At 44.4% G+C, this 22,904-nt stretch overlaps 1 protein-coding gene across 2 annotated transcripts in view; it reads left to right on the top strand.

The window, feature by feature from the left end:
- Positions 1 to 22,904, top strand: part of ERF (ETS2 repressor factor) — a 97,679-nt gene that overhangs the window by 54,339 nt on the left and 20,436 nt on the right. Inside the window, exon 1 of one of the 2 annotated variants that reach the window (XM_069946474.1) lies at positions 7,471 to 7,595. The exons of the other annotated variant lie outside the window; for it this stretch is intronic. Coding sequence (XP_069802575.1) covers positions 7,571 to 7,595 — 25 coding nt within the window. The 5' untranslated portion in view covers positions 7,471 to 7,570. Of the gene's footprint in view, positions 1 to 7,470; positions 7,596 to 22,904 lie in introns of those variants that run through there. 2 annotated transcript variants of the gene reach the window in all.

Genomic DNA, 22,904 nt, shown 5'->3' with positions numbered 1-22,904 from the left:
CATGTCACCCCTCACACCCGCAACCTGTACTATACATATATATAACATGTCACCCCTCACACCCGCAGCCTGTACTATACACATATATATAACATGTCACCCCTCACACCCGCAGCCTGTACTATACATATATATAACATGTCACCCCTCACACCCGCAGCCTGTACTATACATATATATAACATGTCACCCCTCACACCCGCAGCCTGTACTATACATATATATAACATGTCACCCCTCACACCCGAAGCCTGTACTATACACATATATATAACATGTCACCCCTCACACCCGCAGCCTGTACTATACATATATATAACATGTCACCCCTCACACCCGCAGCCTGTACTATACATATACATATAACATGTCGCCCCTCACACCCGCAGCCTGTACTATACACATATATAACATGTCACCCCTCACACCCGCAGCCTGTACTATACATATATATAACATGTCACCCCACACACCCGCAGCCTGTACTATACACATATAACATGTCACCCCTCACACCTACAGCCTGTACTATACATATACATATAACATGTCACCCCTCACACCCGCAGCCTGTACTATACAAATATATAACATGTCACCCCTCACACCCGCAGCCTGTACTATACACATATATAACATGTCACCCCTCACACCCGCAGCCTGTACTATACACATATATAACATGTCACCCCTCACACCCGCAGTCTGTACTATACATATATAACATGTCACCCCTCACACCTGCAGCCTGTACTACACATATATAACATGTCACCCCTCACACCCTGTACTATACACATATATATAACATGTCACCCCTCACACCCTGTACTATACACATATATAACATGTCACCCCTCACACCCGCAGCCTGTACTATACATATATATATATAACATGTCACCCCTCACACCCGCAGCCTGTACTATACATATATATATAACATGTCACCCCTCGCAGCCTGTACTACACATATATACATGTCACCCCTCACCCGCAGCCTGTACTACACATATATAACATGTCACCCCTCACACCCTGTACTATACACATATATATAACATGTCACCCCTCACATCCGCAGCCTGTACTATACATATAACATGTCACTCCTCACACCCGCAGCCTGTACTATACACATATATAACATGTCACCCCTCACACCCGCAGCCTGTACTATACATATATAACATGTCACCCCTCACACCCGCAGCCTGTACTACACATATATAACATGTCACCCCTCACACCCGCAGCCTGTACTATACACATATATATAACATGTCACCCCTCACACCCGCAGCCTGTACTATACATATATATATAACATGTCACCCCTCACACCCACAGCCTGTACTATACATATATATATAACATGTCACCCCTCACACCCTCAGCCTGTACTATACACATATATATAACATGTCACCCCTCACACCCGCAGCCTGTACTATACATATATATATAACATGTCACCCCTCACACCCTGTACTATACAAATATATATAACATGTCACCCCTCACACCCGCAGCCTGTACTATACATATATATAACATGTCACCCCTCACACCCGCAGCCTGTACTATACATATATATAACATGTCACCCCTCACACCCGCAGCCTGTACTATACACATATATATAACATGTCACCCCTCACACCCGCAGCCTGTACTATACATATATATAACATGTCACCCCCTCACACCCGCAGCCTGTACTATACATATATATAACATGTCACCCCTCACACCCGCAACCTGTACTATACATATATATAACATGTCACCCCTCACACCCGCAGCCTGTACTATACACATATATATAACATGTCACCCCTCACACCCGCAGCCTGTACTATACATATATATAACATGTCACCCCTCACACCCGCAGCCTGTACTATACATATATATAACATGTCACCCCTCACACCCGCAGCCTGTACTATACATATATATAACATGTCACCCCTCACACCCGAAGCCTGTACTATACACATATATATAACATGTCACCCCTCACACCCGCAGCCTGTACTATACATATATATAACATGTCACCCCTCACACCCGCAGCCTGTACTATACATATACATATAACATGTCGCCCCTCACACCCGCAGCCTGTACTATACACATATATAACATGTCACCCCTCACACCCGCAGCCTGTACTATACATATATATAACATGTCACCCCACACACCCGCAGCCTGTACTATACACATATAACATGTCACCCCTCACACCTACAGCCTGTACTATACATATACATATAACATGTCACCCCTCACACCCGCAGCCTGTACTATACAAATATATAACATGTCACCCCTCACACCCGCAGCCTGTACTATACACATATATAACATGTCACCCCTCACACCCGCAGCCTGTACTATACACATATATAACATGTCACCCCTCACACCCGCAGTCTGTACTATACATATATAACATGTCACCCCTCACACCTGCAGCCTGTACTACACATATATAACATGTCACCCCTCACACCCTGTACTATACACATATATATAACATGTCACCCCTCACACCCTGTACTATACACATATATAACATGTCACCCCTCACACCCGCAGCCTGTACTATACATATATATATATAACATGTCACCCCTCACACCCGCAGCCTGTACTATACATATATATATAACATGTCACCCCTCGCAGCCTGTACTACACATATATACATGTCACCCCTCACCCGCAGCCTGTACTACACATATATAACATGTCACCCCTCACACCCTGTACTATACACATATATATAACATGTCACCCCTCACATCCGCAGCCTGTACTATACATATAACATGTCACTCCTCACACCCGCAGCCTGTACTATACACATATATAACATGTCACCCCTCACACCCGCAGCCTGTACTATACATATATAACATGTCACCCCTCACACCCGCAGCCTGTACTACACATATATAACATGTCACCCCTCACACCCGCAGCCTGTACTATACACATATATATAACATGTCACCCCTCACACCCGCAGCCTGTACTATACATATATATAACATGTCACCCCTCACACCCGCAGCCTGTACTATACATATAACGTGTCACCCATCACACCCGCAGCCTGTACTATACACATATATAACATGTCACCCCTCACACCCGCAGCCTGTACTATACATATATATAACATGTCACCCCTCACACCCGCAGCTTGTACTATACATATATATAACATGTCAGCCCTCACACCCGCAGCCTGTACTATACATATACATATAACATGTCACCCCTCACACCCGCAGCCTGTACTATACATATATATAACATGTCACCTTTCACACCCGCAGCCTGTACTATACACATATATAACACGTCACCCCTCACACCCGCAGCCTGTACTATACACATATATATAACATGTCACCCCTCACACCCACAGCCTGTACTATACATATATATAACATGTCACCCCTCACACCCGCAGCCTGTACTACACATATATATAACATGTCACCCCTCACACCCGCAGCCTGTACTATACATATATATATATAACATGTCACCCCTCACACCCGCAGCCTGTACTATACATATACATATAACATGTCACCCCTCACACCCGCAGCCTGTACTATACATATATATAACATGTCACCCCTCACACCCGCAGCCTGTACTATACATATAACATGTCACTCCTCACACCCGCAGCCTGTACTATACACATATATAACATGTCACCCCTCACACCCGCAGCCTGTACTATACATATATAACATGTCACCCCTCACACCCGCAGCCTGTACTACACATATATAACATGTCACCCCTCACACCCGCAGCCTGTACTATACACATATATATAACATGTCACCCCTCACACCCGCAGCCTGTACTACACATATATATAACATGTCACCCCTCACACCCACAGCCTGTACTATACATATATATAACATGTCACCCCTCACACCTGCAGCCTGTACTATACATATATATAACATGTCACCCCTCACACCCACAGCCTGTACTATACATATATATAACATGTCACACCTCACACCCGCAGCCTGTACTATACACATATATATATAACATGTCACCGCTCACACCCGCAGCCTGTACTATACATATATATATAACATGTCACCCCTCACACCCGCAGCCTGTACTATACATATATATAACATGTCACCTTTCACACCCGCAGCCTGTACTATACACATATATATAACATGTCACCCCTCACACCCACAGCCTGTACTATACACATATATATAACATGTCACCCCTCACACCCGCAGCCTGTACTATACACATATATATAACATGTCACCCCTCACACCCACAGCCTGTACTATACACATATATATAACATGTCACCCCTCACACCCACAGCCTGTACTATACATATATATAACATGTCACACCTCACACCCGCAGCCTGTACTATACATATATATAACATGTCACCCCTCACACCCGCAGCCTGTACTATACATATATATAACATGTCACCTTTCACACCCGCAGCCTGTACTATACATATATATAACATGTCACCTTTCACACCCGCAGGCTGTACTATACATATATATAACATGTCACCCCTCACACCCGCAGCCTGTACTATACATATATATAACATGTCACCTTTCACACCCGCAGCCTGTACTATACATATATATAACATGTCACCCCTCACACCCGCAGCCTGTACTATACATATATATAACATGTCACCCCTCACACCCGCAGCCTGTACTATACACATATATATAACATGTCACCCATCACACCCGCAGCCTGTACTATAGATATATATAACATGTCACCTTTCACACCCGCAGCCTGTACTATACACATATATAACATGTCACCCCTCACACCCGCAGCCTGTACTATACACATATATATAACATGTCACCCCTCACACCCGCAGCCTGTACTATACACATATATAACATGTCACCCCTCACACCCGCAGCCTGTACTATACACATATATATAACATGTCACCCCTCACACCCGCAGCCTGTACTACACATATATATAACATGTCACCCCTCACACCCGCAGCCTGTACTATACATATATAACATGTCACCCCTCACACCCGCAGCCTGTACTATACACATATATATAACATGTCACCCATCACACCCGCAGCCTGTACTACACATATATATAACATGTCACCCATCACACCCGCAGCCTGTACTACACATATATATAACATGTCACCCCTCACACCCGCAGCCTGTACTATACATATATATAACATGTCACCCCTCACACCCGCAGCCTGTACTATACATATATATAACATGTCACCCCTCACACCCGCAGCCTGTACTATACATATATATAACATGTCACCCCTCACACCCGCAGCCTGTACTATACACATATATATATAACATGTCACCCCTCACACCCGCAGCCTGTACTATACATATATAACATGTCACCCCTCACACCCGCAGCCTGTACTATACATATATATAACATGTCACCCCTCACACCCACAGCCTGTACTATAGATATATAACATGTCACCCCTCACACCCGCAGCTTGTACTATACATATATATAACATGTCACCCCTCACACCCGCAGCCTGTACTATACACATATATATATAACATGTCACCCCTCACACCCGCAGCCTGTACTATACACATATATAACATGTCACCCCTCACACCCACAGCCTGTACTATACATATATATAACATGTCACCCCTCACACCCGCAGCCTGTACTATACATATATATAACATGTCACCCCTCACACCCGCAGCCTGTACTATACACATATATATATAACATGTCACCCCTCACACCCGCAGCCTGTACTATACACATATATAACATGTCACCCCTCACACCCACAGCCTGTACTATACATATATATAACATGTCACCCCTCACACCCGCAGCCTGTACTATACATATATATAACATGTCACCCCTCACACCCGCAGCCTGTACTATACACATATATATATAACATGTCACCCCTCACACCCTGTACTATACACATATATATATAACATGTCACCCCCACACCTACAGCCTGTACTATACATATATATAACATGTCACCCCTCACACCCGTAGCCTGTACTATACACATATAACATGTCACCCCTCACACCCGCAGCCTGTACTATACATATATATAACATGTCACCCCTCACACCCGCAGCCTGTACTATACATATATATAACATGTCACCCCTCACACCCGCAGCCTGTACTATACACATATATAACATGTCACCCCTCACACCCGCAGCCTGTACTATACACATATATATATAACATGTCACCCCTCACACCCGCAGCCTGTACTATACATATATATAACATGTCACCCCTCACACCCGCAGCCTGTACTATACATATATATATATAACATGTCACCCCTCACACCCTGTACTATACACATATATATATATAACATGTCACCCCTCACACCCACAGCCTGTACTATACACATATATATAACATGTCACCCCTCACACCCGCAGCCTGTACTATACACATATATATAACATGTCACCCCTCACACCCGCAGCCTGTACTATACATATATATAACATGTCACCCCTCACACCCGCAGCCTGTACTATACATATACATATAACATGTCACCCCTCACACCCGCAGCCTGTACTATACACATATATAACATGTCACCCCTCACACCCGCAGCCTGTACTATACATATATATAACATGTCACCCCTCACACCCTGTACTATACATATATACATGTCACCCCTCACACCCACAGCCTGTACTATACACATATAACATGTCACCCCTCACAACCGCAGCCTGTACTATACATATATATAACATGTCACCCCTCACACCCGCAGCCTGTACTATACACATATATAACATGTCACCCCTCACACCCGCAGCCTGTACTATACATATATATAACATGTCACCCCTCACACCCGCAGCCTGTACTATACACATATATATATAACATGTCACCCCTCACACCCGCAGCCTGTACTATACATATATATAACATGTCACCCCTCACACCCTGTACTATACATATATACATGTCACCCCTCACACCCACAGCCTGTACTATACACATATAACATGTCACCCCTCACAACCGCAGCCTGTACTATACACATATATAACATGTCACCCCTCACACCCGCAGCCTGTACTATACACATATATAACATGTCACCCCTCACACCCGCAGCCTGTACTATACACATATATAACATGTCACCCCTCACACCCGCAGCCTGTACTACACACAACTCCCCCAGTCCTCCGTCACACGACGTGTACGGCGCGTCGGTGAGGTGGGGGAACGTCTCCATGGCGACGCTGTGTGCCGGGTGACGTCATGAGGGGGCGGCTCCCCACGGCGTGGGCGTCCCGCGGGTGTAATGCGAGCGGGGGGGAGAGGAGGAGGAGAAGGAGGAGAGCCCGGGGCCCGAGCGGGAGGTGGAGACGATCCTCACACCGGAGCCAGGCACCGAGCGGAGAGCAGCAGCAGCCGCCAGCGGGACACAGCCATGAAGACCCCGGCCGCCGAGCCAGGTAAGAGCCACCACCACAACAACAAGTCCCACAACTCCGGCAAGTGTGAGCGCCGGCCACATGGCGCCCGCACCGCGCACTTGTTGCTGCTGCACAACTTTGTCCCGTGCGCCCGGCGGATAGTGTGCGGATAGTGTGCGGATAGTGTGCGGGCATTGTGCGGACAGTGTGCGGGCTGGGATTGCTGACACTTTCGCGGACTTGTAGCTGAGTGTACGTGTATGCTGCGGCGTGTTATCCCGTCTCGCGTGTGTGTTGTGCTGGTATCTGTGGTGTCAGTGTGTGCTGCACTATGGATTTATTAGTGTCACACTAGCATCGCCCGGGGTCAGAGCACTTGTGATTGTATCAATGAGATCCTGGATGTTGCGCGGTTCTCACTTCGGGGAGAAGTTGTCCGTCTCGTTCTGCAGCCACCGGAGCTGTCACTATGTGAGGGGGATACTTAACACCGGGGGGTTCAGTCGGTTTCTAGCCCCCCCTCCTCCTTCCCCGGGCGGATACATTGTATCCGAGCTCAACGGTCCAAATGGAACTTTTTTGTTTCCTCCTCCACAACGTGCTGTTATAAGGTGGCTCCGGTAGTGCAGGGGTTACAGCCGCGCGACTGCGCTAAACTTTGTCCAGAAGCTGCTAATGGCCATTTACTTTCCATGAGCTAAGCCTGCTCCATGGGTTAACCCCTCACCTGCCGGCAGCCTGCCTCTCCTGCTGTCAGGGCATGCTGGGAGTTGTAGTTTTTCATCCCCCCCCCCCCCCCCCCATAGGTTGTCAGATCTGTGTGGAGCAGATGGGCATACACTGTTGGTTCTCACTGTAGTCACTGTCTGGGATTGTTATTTGTGTCAGGGCTTTGATCCTTGTGTGTATGATGGCTGCTCCAGGAGGCCTGTGGCTAGTCTCAACAGTGGGCTTGTGTTGGGATAGCTACTTGTCACCTCACTTGGCCCCATTGGCCATAGATTTGTATTTATTTTTATTTACTTTGTTACAGAAGGAAATGCTTTACATTTTCCAGTTTTCTGGACATTGTAACATATAATATTTTTTAAAAAAATTAGAATTTGAAACAGCTCTTTAATTACAGCTTATCCGTAAGTAGGAAAATACTCGATCAAATCCCACGTGAACCCCATTTACCCACTGACTTTCCAGTCCCCTTTAGTTTCTTAGCACCATTCCATTTCGACCTCAACCAAACTCTTTCCAGGTGTCTATCTCCTCAGGACACAAGCTGTCACTTCCAGTGTCCAATCTCCCTCCTTTTTTTTTCCCCTTTTGTAATATTGTTTAGTATCCTCTCTCCCTTTTTATTTGGCGCCACCTTAAACCCACCCCCCTCCCCGGGTAGCCTGATTGTCTGTCTTTTGGAATTTGAAGCCGCCCCCCCCCCCCCTTTCTCCTCTTCTTCTTCTTCACCCTCCTCTCTTCTCTTCCTAAACTCTACTCTGCTTCTGTTCAGACTTGTCCCTATAATTGAGGCTCCCGGACCCGTTCGCATCTTTTTTTTTTTTCCGCTTTCTTTTAACCTGAGCCAAGTCCATATGACTAATACAATTAAACGGGGTCCTAGACTTTTAAGTCACGTCCTAAAAGAATTTATTGTTTCCCGTAACGGTGTTGGTTTAACGTTGTTATGTCAAGTAGATAACGTCCTACTGTTAAGGACTGAAATAAATATATATAATTTTTTAACATTAAAACATTAAAGCTCCCATTATCGCATCCCCCCCATACCTTGTCAGTCATATAACTGGCAGATTTTTTTTTTATTTCTTTACCTTTTTATGATTTTGCACTAAACCTTTTGAGATTGCATCGTTCTCTGGCGGCATGGAAAGAGTTAAGACCTTGCGTTAACTTGCAGGCCCAGACAGATGGAAATTCCTTGTAAACTTTCCACTGTTTAAATGTATAAATGTGAGTGTGTGTGTGTGTGCGCCGTTCCTGCAGTCTGTGTCTTTAAAGCTGTCCTGGAATCGGAGTGATGTAATGTTGGTTTTTTGAAACAGAGATTGAATTCCAGCCTTTTAGCTTTTGGCTCAAGGGATTAGAGAGAGGGTGGTGTGGTTTGGGATGGGGAAGAGGGAGGGAAAGGGAGAGGGGGGGAGGTTGGTGCATTTAAAGAGATAGCCGCACCAATACTGCTTCCAGGAACACTGTGCTAACTTGTGCTGTGGAGGAGTTTTTTATTTTTTTATTTATTTTTTGCTTCTTTCCTTCCTCATCTGGGAAGTCACGGGGACATTGGTTAAAGAGTTGTCTTGTGTTATTATGGGACACAATGTGGAAGGAGATTGGGGGGGGGGGTAGTGGTGCCTGTCAGACTGTGTGAGACAAAAGGCAGTATAGAGTAAGGGGCCTGTTTGTATGCTTTAGATATGCAGATTGTACAGAAGGTGAAGAGGGCTCTCACAATTGTAAATTCCCTTTTTTTTTATGTCCATTTTACTACCAGCATCATCTCCCCTCCGCCCCTTATATAAACACCAAAAAGGTGTGCTTGTGATAACAGAGCCATTACCTGGATTGTATGCTTATAAGCGTGCACAAGTCACCCCACTGCCCTCCCAGGGCAACAAAACATCCACCCTATTCACAATGGGAGCCGCTCGTGCATAATAAAGGGGCAGTGTGTATATAGAATACATGGTAGATGCAGTTCTGTGGGGAGGAGGGCTCTTTAAATAAGTTTTGGGGAGGGGGAAAAAGAAAATCCCTTGTAGTTAGAAAGTGGAAGTTCATGATTGCAGATGGAAGGCGTATTTCCAGCTTATCAGTTGCGTGACTTGCGTGCCGCCTCGGTGATAGGGGTTGTGTATCTGTGGAGAGTCCACTCACCCTGCAAGATAAACATGTGCGATATACGTAACACTGAGTAAAGGCGGATGGTACGCTGTTAAAAAAAAAAAAAATATATATATATATATATATATATAGAACACTTGCTTTGCCATTGTTGAAAGGAAGTAATCCCTTTAAGGCAGGGATGGGGGGAACCTTTGGCCCTCCAGCTGTTGCAAAACTACAATTCCCATCATGCCTGGACAGCCGAAGCTTTAGCTTCGGCTGTCCAGGCATGATGGGAATTGCAGTTTTGCAATAGCTGGAGGGCCAACGGTTCCCCCCCATCCCTGCTTTAAGGCTTTGAAACTTTGTTGTATGCATTAACACAAGTACAACTGGTTCCATGTTACATGTGGATTTCTCTTGGGTCATCATCAACATCCTTCCGATGTTCTGAGTTTGCACCCACCTTCCCTGCAAAGCCGTTCTTTTTTTTATGGGTACAGTGTATTACAAAGCCTCTAATATTTATAATACCCCCCCCCCCCCCCAAATGTATGACTCCATTATGGTGCCATATTACTGAGGTACTGTCCAAGTTGACTGCTTGTACAGTATATTACGGCGGAAGTATATGGCGGCACATGGAGTGACTGTAATATGGAAGCGTTAGTACTGTAGCGGCAGTTTTGCTTGTATAAGTAACCAGTAAGATTTGCCATTCAGGACCTTAGGAAAGCAGGGTCCTAGTAAGGGCACATTATTGAAACAGCTGGGGCTATTAGGAATTGAATGAGACTTCTCTGGTTGTTTTTATATGAAAGTGAAGCGGCCCAATGTCCTATGCTGTAAAAGCACGTATATAGTGTGCACTATTCTTTATAGTGTAATATAAAAGTTGGGCTAAGTTGCACTGTATTCGACAAGTGTCCCTTTGCTGCCAGTGTAATCTGCTTGTTCCTGTATACTGTGTATAATACAGGAGCTTGTTCTGTATTCATGCCTGATGTGTGGACCAGGAACCAGAAGGAGACTTCTTTTTATTGACCATCAGAGTCGTCCCCGGTGAGGCTAAGCCTGCCACCCTGGTTAGAAGTTCTGTCTCTGTACTCGCTGGTGGGTTGAGTTTGCCCAGGTGACAGCGGTAGAATCTGCTTTGGATTGTGTTGTGCGTCCTCTTCAGCAGTCACGCTCCGTGTGGAGGAGAGCCGCGTGGGATCCATGTTGTGTGCCCCCACAGCTCAGGCTGTGATGTGGAGGGGGTGATCGTATGTGGGAGAGAGGAGTCTTGGAACGGGTCTAGCGAAGAGGGATGGGGGCTTTCACGTTGCAGGCTTGTCACATGGGAACACCTCTCGTTCTGTTTCTGTTGCTGTAACAGATATATTTTTCTGTCTCCATGAATGTGTCGCTTAAAGGGGAAATCCAGGTAAACCGATCTTCAGAGGGGTAATGGATACACGTGAGACGACCACATTGGTGACGCTGATTTATGGAACCCGAGGGCTTAGAGACGTGTTACTTAAAAAAAAAAAAAAAAAATCAGTTCAGTGTCTCTGACTCTACATTCTGTAACTATTTCTATAGGGATTATCATTCATATTGTCTGTTCCTTTTCCAATGGCAAAAATATTGGATTACATATCAGTATGGGGTCTCATTGTCCTGTGCATAGTTAGAACGAAACCTTTAATCCATCTAGATCAGGGATGGGAAACCTTCGGCCCTCCCAGCTGTTGCAAAACTACAATTCCCATAAAGCTTTGGCTGTCCAGGCATGATGGGAATTGTAGTTTTGCAACAGCTGGAAGGCTGGAGGTTCCCCATCCCTGGTCTAGATAATCCCTTCTTAGAATTAAGTGGACTGTTCTATTAAATAGTGCTATCACCTCTGTCATCCATATGACCTAACTGGCCAACTTCTAAGTAGCCTTTCATATGGTGGAAAGTCAGGTATTTGTTCAACTTCAAGATCCGATCTCTCCATCTCCAGAGATAAGGGCACTATGTGTGTTTTGAGGCACTTGCCTATTAAAACCAAGGAGGATTAGTGAAGCCAATCATATACGAAGGAGGATAATCGTGGTCAAATACTATTTTCTGAACATAAGGTCCTTCTACACGGGCTGATTATCGGCAACAGGCATTCCTAGAAAAGTTAATTCGGCTATAACTGGTCTGTCTAATGGTCCGTTTACACAATAATTTGCCCAATCGAACGTTTACCGATTTTGAAGCAACTAGTTGGTTTTTAGAACAATTGGCGTTTAGACCAATAAATTGTTAGAAAAATCGCTAGAAAAAATTGTTAAGATCGCTCAAGCCCATCTCACACGCAGGGTGAATCTTTGAAAGACTGTTTTCACAAAGCGATCTTCTAATTTTTAGCGAACGACCAACGACGATTTGAGAACATGTTGAAAGATCATAATGAACGATTTCTTGCTCGTCGTTTGATCATTCGCTGTGTTTATACGAGCCGATTATGCGAAAATTTGAACGATAATCGCTCTATGTAAACGCACCATAAGTGTCTAAGATCAGCCGAACAGCTGAAATCCGCCCGCTCATCAGCTGATCGCTTCATTTGTGGAGGCGATAAAATTTAACATTTATCGATCACACTTCTCCCCATGTAAATAGGGGATGTGCGGCAGATAGCAATGTATTAAGTTGGCCCCACGAACAATGCAGTTATTGTTTGTGCAGCCTGAGTGCGCCATTAATTGTGCCTTGTAAAGGCATTGCAAGTGAGCGCCGATCTTGCTTGTTCAGTTGGCCGAAGATCGTTAAAGTTAATGTACCACCAGGCCCAGGCTGAAGCACTGGAGGCGGGCCAACCCACCCTTAGTGGGAAGAAACTCCAGCCCCTCCATGATGTGACTCCATTACAATCAATGGAACCCTATCATAGAGGGGCGGGGGTTTCCTCCTACTAAGGGTGGGTCGGCCCGCCTCCAGTGCTTCAGCCTGGGCCTGGTGGTACATTCACTTTAAGGGTAAAAGGATCCTAAGGGGGCGTTTATATGTTCTACGGAATGTGCTAGGAATGAAGTTTGGAGCTCCGAAACAATTTAAATCGTTCCGCTACTGTACTGATACAGGCACGAAAGCTGTTCAGCACATTAGCGCAGAGATTTAAACTGTTTCGCTGCTACCTGCTTCATAATGATGATGCAGGGAGTTGCGCATTCTTCTCTGTAGCACGTCTTCCCGCACACGGACCATAATCACGGAAAGTGTGAATACCCCCCAAAAAATCGTCATTTGGTTCAAACTTAAGCGATAATTTTTCCCTGTATATGCGGGCGATGATCAAATGACCGACGACAATTCCTTCGTATGTCGTTGATCGCATCTTTTGAGGGGACTATAAAATCGTTGTTTATCGTTTGCTAATCTTTCGCTGTATGTACACTCGTTTGTAATTACGATTGTTCATACACTAGAGCACGTGAACAATTGTAATTACAATCATAACTAACGACTACCATTCCATTTATTATTGTAAACGGTTTCAGGTCGCTCATTTGCAGTCGTTAATTGGTGGAAACTAAAAATCGCTTTGTCCAATAGGACCCTAAGACTCTGATCTTCTTATGTTATCAAGTCGGATAAAATCTTATGTGAATTTCTGCAGCAGAAATTTGAGGCTTCAGATTTGCGCGAGGACCAGCCCCATTGTTCTGGAAAATAGACATTTTCTTTAGCGTATGAACGGGTTATGCAAACCCACTCACGTGCCAGGGTTCTGAAATCTGTGTCCTATCGGAGACATGTGAACAGGGCCTAACTTTGCCGCATAAAATGGAATTCAGAAATGTTGTAAATTGCGGTGCGTCACCCTCTCAGTCTTGTCTATTTGTGTTCAGGGTCTGAATTCCCGGTTTGCCTCGCAAAACACGTGGCTTATTGCAGTCGCTGAAATCCTATTTATACAATGGTAATTAAATCATATTCAGACAGCAGGCCTGAAGTGTTCCTATCCCTACATGGCGTACAACCGGCCTGTCTGTCTCCACGGCTGCCATGTATATATGTCAGGCAGGTTATCGCCTCAATATTACAGTGTGCCCAAAGTGGATCCAAGAGATTGTTTGGGAGCCAGGCCCTTCATTACAAAACAAAATATTTTTAGGTTTCATGTTATACAGATAATCCTGAGGAATTTTTGAGGAAGTTTCTAGAGTGGAATCAGAAAGTCTTGATATCGCTAGGTATGAAATTTGTTATAACTTACAGGGATCCTATGCAGCTTTTTCTTTAGTCCTCTTGAGTTTATAGGGAAATTCAAAGGTCTTTGTCTATCTCCTGTTTGCGTCATGCCCCTTTAAACACATGGGGATAAGAGGAAAGCAGGAATGTAAAGAACGGGAGATAATATTGGAATTTGTACCTGGGTACTGTAATTCTGAACTGTAACTTTTACAGGTCAGTGCACTTGTGTGGTGTACAGGCTGACGTACGTGCAGACATCTGTTTGAACATCCAAACCTGTGTTGTGATTTTGTTTTTGAGTACTTTTTTTTTTTTGTGTGTGTGTAAGACTTGTAAGGGGTGTAGTTAAACATAGAAGTATCACTAAAGGGATTGGGGTGCATTCACACCTGAGCCCATGAGTTAAGTCTTTTTGGCTATGGGGCTGCCTATATCAGCGAGATCAGCACTCGTTTGCAGTGCCTCTAGAAGGCACAATTATTAATCACGCTGCAGGGCCCCACAAACAATCACTGTGTTGTTTGTGTGGCCATTTAAATATATTGCTGTTGACCACACAGGAATATGTTTTAGCGCCACAGGAAAAGATGTGATCAGCGTTTTCCTGCTCCTCAGCTGATCACTGACACTTTTTTTACACTGTCCCATTATCAGCCAAAGGAGCATTTCTAACAACGCTCCTTGCCAATATTTGTCTGATGTGAAATGCCTGACACCTTATACTAAAATTGGCCTAATCTGTGTATTGGGGCTAACAACTCCACCGATAAATGATCATAAGGATTGGGTGTGATGGTTTTTCAACTCTGTTATGCCTGCGGTAGCCGCCCCCCAAACACCCCCCCCCCCCCCCAATAGGGAACACATGAACATTTGGCCGTGTCGAACATTCTTGTGTATGGGCCCGCCAAGGGAGAGAGTAATTTAATAATATATAGAGACACCTTTAGGTGATCCAAAACAATATTCATTGATAAACACATGGGATCTTCTTAAAGATTTTGCATTGGTGCAAGTAGCATCAGGTAAACCTCGTAAGTACAATGGCATGAAGAAGAGGCTTTCTGTGGACAGTTGCGTTCATCTCTCATGTTTGTCCCCCTCCAGCAGTTAGCGCAGCATATTCTGCTCTTATTGGCATATGGTAATTTCCTGATGCTAATGAATTCTGCTCATGTTCCTTCGCTCCATGTAGAGGACTATTGTAAACTGTGTCTGTTTTGCCTCTTATTAACCATAATTGGAGTGCATTCCACATGTATGTTCTTCCATATACACAGCGAATTGAATTCTTGGAATCTAAAGCATTTGACTCGCTCTTGATCAATGCACCTGGTCTTGTCATGGTCACAGGAATGGCAAATAAGCTTCCTTTTCCTTAAGTGCTAGTACACACGCACAGGTTGCAACTTTTTGGGTATGTATAGTAAGGTCAACCATGAGTTTGGAGTCCTGTTTAGGCCGGCCTGTGGCATAAGCCTGCTGAATATGTAAATGTTTGCTTTTGGTGTATAATGTGTCTGTTGATAACATTGTTTTTAAGCATATAGGCCCTATTCCACGGAACGATTATCGTCCGTATTCGGCCAATATCGGACGATAATTGTCCCGTGGAATAGAGTGCAACGATCAGCCGACATCGTTCATGTCGGCTGATCGTTGCAATCGCTTGTTTTTCAACATGTTCAACAACGATCTGATACAGCAACGATCCGCTGCCGTCGCTCCGTTGAATAGGAGCATCGGCAGCAGACGCTGTTGTATCCTATGGGCTGCCCAGACGATCAGCGATCATCCGGGCAGCCACCCCGCATTCACTCGCTCGCTGCTATTCTACGCGGCAGCAGCGAGCAGGGAATGAGGAGCAAACGAGCGCTGAGAGCGCTCGTTTGCTTCTCTAGACGACCCATGAAATAGGGGCTTATGTTTCGTTGTAAATCGTGGTTGGATTGCTCGAGTGAGCTTGGTTTTGAAGATCTGCAATGAAGGCGAGGGGTGGAAGCACAGGTTTTTGTCATGTTAAATAGTATTTAGAGGACTTGCCGAACTGTTTGGGTTTTACAGCGTTCTTTGAATGCTTGGTGTTTGACTCCAGGCGACAGAAGAAGTTTGATTCCATACTAAGGCTGCCAGGAAAACATGGATACAGCCTATGGCCGAAACCATCTTTTCCAGCCACTGAAAGTCAAATGCCAAGAATTCTGGTTTGGCCAACGTTGCCGAACATGAACAGTTCGGCAAGTCCGCTCAACATTATTGGTAAACAGTCCATCCCTCAGTACAAAACTGTTTTGTTTTACCAGTCATTGATCTCCAGTTAACTTGCCCATTGGTGGTGGTTGTCGTCCATGGTTGACATGAATTTTCTCTTGGGTTTTACCGTAGACTTAAGACGCCCAGTTGGCTATTTTCAGTCTGGTGACTGTAGCAGTCAGCCCAAAAGTTAGGTGACGGGTACATTTTTAGACTGGTATCTAAGACCTCTTACCAGATGTATGACCAAGATTGGAGATGGAATCTTTATCTAGAAAAATGATGTTTATGGAAACCTGTCGCGTCATGGAAATCCACCACTTGTGCAAGTCGTTTGGTCTCCTTAAAAAACACCTTTTAGAGCTCCCCGAATCGTCACCTCCCAGTAAAGTACTCTACTGCCAGCCCATGCACTTAAGGGTATGTTCTGAATTGAAGGGTTTGGAAAACAGGGCAAGAGTTTTAGGGCAAGTTCAAGAGCTAAGTGGAGAAGTAGAAGTTTCTTAATAGACTGTAAACTAGCTGTGCCATGTACAGAACACCTCTTGTCCATCTCCTTGGAGGTAGGTCGTGTCCCCTTGATCTACATCCCAGACATTATGGTGTAAAAGTCCTAATGACTAAATCTCCCTTCATCTTCGTGGGGGAGTGACCCTTCCCTGGGAGGATAATTACATTGACAAGTTGTTTTCTTGTTTACATTCTTGCCTGCTGTTCACATCTTTTCCTTTGACGCCCTCCCAGCATGAAACAAATGGGGCGGCTTCACTTCATGCAGGGCCTGCCGGGACACGAGGTGACAAAAATGCACCATTCTTTCCCGGTTTGTGGATTGTTTTGAGACATTGACCTTAGACTGCAGATCTTTCGAGCCAGACATGTTTTTTATTCTCCAAGAAACTTTTTTCTTTTTATAGTTTGTGCTTGTGTGTTAGGCTCCTAATGTGTTTGCATTGCTGAGCCCTCTGCCGTCTTCTCTGCTGACACCCGTCCCGCATCCCTCCTCCGCATTTATGCCCTGCCTGCCTGCACATGCCATGCTGCTCCCGAATTACCTCATATCTCTGCCCATTTGGGTTTGTTTGGTATGTTTACACGCTACTCAAACACGACTTGATCAGGTTTGCATTCTAATCATGCGATCTACCTTTAACGCAGTCAGTGCCAAGGTGGCTGACTAACTGGCTCTGTATGCTTTACTCTTGCACACACTTGCTTTGGGTTATTCCCCTCGGAGCACAAAGGCGACCTACTGGGAATCCCTGACTGAAATAGATGTGCTGTTGAGATTTCTGGCTGTTGACATCCAAAAGTACATCACCCCAGACTTAACCTGTGTGCTGCTGAGCTGTACCTGGCTGGCAGAGGAAGAGTTAATGGCCCATTGCAGGTAATACACCCACACACAAGCCTCCGGCAGCCAGCTCCTGCCTTCTTTAAGTTAACCAGGGATGACAAGCCAAGCTTTGTTCAAGGATTGTCACACCCTAGGGTGGGTTTTGGGGCAATCGGCCAGGAAGAGGGGGTTGGTGAGTGGCTTTAAGGTGACGTGGTCCTTAACAAAGCATTATTTGTTTGGGGTCCAAAACAAGGGAGGAAAAAGTCTGGTAGTGTTGCGTTATCTTGCCCGTTTTATTTGTAGTGTTTGCCATACACTTTTTTTTTTATGTGCGTTGTTGGCTCTTTCCCATAGAGGTGCCCAGTTGTGGTTTGGTTGCTCGTAAGCAGTAGGTTCCCATCAAGCACCAAACGAACATGTTTCCCTTTTGCATCTGTGGGAATCTGGTTGTAAGACCGCTGGACTGGAAGACAACCCGCGATGGACAACACATAGCTTCTCCACCTGTTGTCAGTCTACAGCCCCCGGCCTACTGGGAGTTGTAGTTTAGCAACAGCTGAAGCACCATCAAGTTGCCTACCACCATTTTCCGATTACACACCTGTTTGGACCTGTTACTACGTAGGTTTTAAAAGTTTAAGGTTGCAACTCGGCCAAGTACAGACTAGGGTCTGTTCTTGTTTACTGCTGTGACTTGGCTCTGTAAAGTGTGTGCTGTGGCTTATCAAACTTTTTGATGCCTTTCAGGGCAGTAGGTGGTGGGGAGAATGACCCATACCTTCTCAAAAGCATCTCTGTGCCAAAACACCCCCTCCTTCGCCTGGTTTAAGGTTTGTTTTCCTGTCTGGCCTTTTTTTTTTTTTTCCATGATCCCACTCGGTTCAGGTGTTTCACATCTAATCTGGGACAAGAAGCCAAAACTACCAGAAAATGTAGTTTGACATCACTGGAAATTTAATGTTTTTATTGACGTCATGCGTTTCTAAAAGAATTCTTTCATCGGTGGTTCATTGTTCCATCATCAAGAAAAAAAAAGAGCTTATGCAAAAATATAGAGTAGCAGTAGAGTTCACTTGAGCGTGTCCTAAAGGGGATGACTGCTTTTTACAATCCCTTTTTGTTAGAAGGGTCGTGTTGAGGGTAAATGCTTTTACGTCTATGGCTGGCTTAACTGTGAGTTTTTGATGATATGGATAACTGGTGTAACTAAAGTTATGCTAGTGTTTCTACAAAGAACACATTGATATGATTTGTGACCGTGTCTGTTACGAAGAGGAGAGCCATCACTCATGGTCCTTTCACATGAGAACTTCCCTCATATGTTCCCTCAGACTAGAACCCAGCTTCTTTCTTCCACTCTTTGTTCAATGAGGTTATAATTAGTGTCGAGCAAACTTCCCAAAAGTTGAAGTTTGGCAACATTTGTCTGATCCAGAGTCTATGGCTGTATCCATGTTTTCCAGGACTCCCTAGGGTGGCATGAAGCTTTTCGAGACGCTACTGTTCAGATGCAGAGCATTTGGACAAACGTTACCAAACCCGAACTTTTGTCAAGTTCACTCAACACTAGTTATAATCTACTGCTCACCTAGGGAGACTTCTAATTGGAATGAAGCAAGGAAATACCAAATTCCCAAGTGGTTGGGTTATTGGACATCTTGGTGATTCCATTGGCCTTTCTTTTAAGTCATAAATATATGGCGGGGCTATCTTCAGATGGGCAATCATTTGCTAACTTTTACCTTCAATTTGAGAATATGTTGTAGAGTAGACACAACATCTGAGCCATTAGAAGATGCCGGTAGGCAACTTTTCTTTGTGCTTTAACTATAAGTCCCGTGGAACATTAACTTTAAATGGGTACTGTCACGAAATAACTTTTTATGTGTAAAAGACAAATCAAAAATTTTTTCTTACGCCCTTCCCATTGACCGACTTGGACCCCTATGAAATGCAAGTGTATGGGGATGTCTAGTTCACATGGCCACAAAACAGACAAAGGGGAGGATGTTCTCTTGATCTGTCGTGGTCTAAACACTCGGACACCAACTAATTAAAAAAATAAAGTTGTCGTGCCTGTGACAAGTCAATTTAATTTTTTTATTTTTTTTTGGGGGGGGGGGGGAGTTCATTAGAGTTTCCTCTTAGAATATTGTCTCTGCTATATAGTCTATGCTATATACACAGTTTGTGTATAATAATGTTGGTCAAAAGTCTGCTGGCGTCCACCTGCTTTGCCGATCTTGTGTACAAGGACATTCTGGTAACAGATGTCAGGGGAAAGCAGTGTCTGGTAAGTTCGGTTTCAGTATTGCTAATACATTGTCAGTCCAGGGCAAAGGTGTCTGGCAGAAGCTTTTTTTCCTCTCTCCTTTGAAATAAACGAAGTTAAGTCACCAGGAATAGCGATCGCCTTAAAGCTTGATTTTTATGTGTACGGTTGGCATTGCTTTAGCCCTACTAGTAAAACAAATTCCAGATTGCTTTGCTGGTACTTTGACTGTTGGCACTATCCACACGCGGTGGCAAGGCCTCAGCCTTTAAAGGAGACATGGCATATCCACAAGAATGAACCTATTTCTAGAATGAGGTCTCCCCAGCACCCGTGGCCACCAGAGGTGGTTGGGAAGCAATGCAGTTAGAGTCAATGGGAGTTATGTAACTGTACAAAAAAAAAAAATCAACCACTTCTGGTAGCTGCAAGCGGGCTGGACAGGGACAAGGATGGCGCCCTCATATTTGGGTCATTTTATATATTCTGTGATCGCCACAACGTTCTAGATGAGAATAAAGCTTATTTGGCCAAAAGCTTGTTGATTCCCCCATCCACATGTGTGCTCGATTTTTGATCAAGTATGCATGTGTTCTTAAAGGGAATTAAGCCACTGCCCGACCCCTGCTTGTGGCTTATGTTAAGATCAAATGGTTCGGCTATTGAATGTTCTAATGTATATGGTCACGTTAACAATAGACATTCGTCTAGGTTATCTGGTCCGTTCTCTTGGTTTATTGTACCGCTCTGAATGCTACCTCCCTATTGCAGCAACATCAGTGACATGTTGACGATGCTTATTACTTGTCCTATGCTATTTTCCCCCCCTCCTTCCTTTTGTCTGTATATTCACACAACACCCCCCCCCCCCTTTTGGTTTTCTCGACCTTGATGGTGATAGTGGTGAGGTCATAGCGCTCACACATTTGGCTTAGCATTTTCAGAAAGACATTGCGTATTGATCAGTAACTCTATCCCCCTGCCCTTGTGGTGGGTGATTACAGGGCAGTGCCAAGTGGCGCAGTGTGGTTAGTTTGTGTCTGCAGTTCTCCTCCGGGGGCTGCCTCCATGCACTAGTTTCGGGTCTTTGCTTTGACCTTGACGTGCGGAAAACCAATATCTCCCCACATTCTGTCTATTGGCTGTTTTATGCATTGAGGCAGCATGATCTCAAATTATTTCTAGCTATTTTAATGGATATTATCCAGTCCTGTTTTTTTAGTTGCCCCATTATAAACCTTGGTTTTCCCACTACTGGCATGAGGCTTTACTTGTGGGCATAATAAAAAAAAAAAATAAGAAAAAAAATCATCTTTACGTGGTCAAACTATATACGGTAATGGCCTTCTATTCAACATGGAGGCCTTGCTACCAAGACTATACCAGTACCATCTTCTGACTAGTCTTTTTGACCTTTTAGAAGTGGTGCCACTCTAGACTATAGGTGGTGTCTGGTATTGCAGCCCAGTCCCAGTGTGAGTTTGTCAAGATAAATATATTAATACCTAAACGGGCTTGGAGTGAGACATAAACATGCATCTAGTCATTTGCCACCGATCCTATACCCATGTCGTTCTGACTGTGCCATCACTTCTACTGCCTCCTGTTCTTAAGGCACCTATTGCACAGAGCGATTGTCCTTTTAAAAAAAAAAAAAATAGCTATAATGACTGAAAAATGAGCAATTATCGGCCCATGTAATAACGCACAACGATCAACAAAAAGTCGTTAATCGTTGTCTTTCAACATGTTGAAAAATTATCGTTGGTATGGAATTATCATTCGCATATCTGTTAATTTAATAAGTCTAACGATTGGTGACCTTATACAGTAAGGCAGTGTTCACACTACGTTTTTGCAATCCGTTTTTTTTTTTTTTTTTTTTTTTTTACAGATCCATTTTGAGACTTTTTTTTATAATAGATTTCAAAGGAAAAACGGACGCACACACACTTGTAAAAAGTAGTGTGAACCCAGCCTAACAACGCAAAAATTATTGTTCATAACAGCAGTCGGGGGAATGTAATGTCAGAATCGTTGCTACTAAATCGCTAGTTTTCACTATCGATCGTTATAGCGAATCTTTACACCAGAATCGCTACATGTAATGAGGCCTCAGTCCAGACACAGTCTAACGCTGGGCCGCGGTGGCAGTGATTGGTTGAGCAAGAATTTTCTATGTGCTGGGAAGGAGAACAGGAAGTGCTAAGTGGTGGGGGATCTGTGGCAGATGAGTACATGCATATTTAGGCTACGGCAACACAGAGATTATGTCCGGAAATTAAATCGGTTAACACCGTGTCATACCGTACCCTGTAGATTGTGGTAAGTTGCATCTAATGCAAGCGAATGGTGTCGCATCTGCAACCTCATAATTATAAGAAACTCAATTTCTTGAGACTCGATCAGCACAACTTTATTCACTTGTCTTAAGGCCCTA

This window comes from Dendropsophus ebraccatus, chromosome 12, assembly GCF_027789765.1.
Source record: "Dendropsophus ebraccatus isolate aDenEbr1 chromosome 12, aDenEbr1.pat, whole genome shotgun sequence".
Classification (NCBI taxonomy): domain Eukaryota; kingdom Metazoa; phylum Chordata; class Amphibia; order Anura; family Hylidae; genus Dendropsophus; species Dendropsophus ebraccatus.
This window is presented reverse-complemented; position numbering and strand designations above follow the sequence as displayed.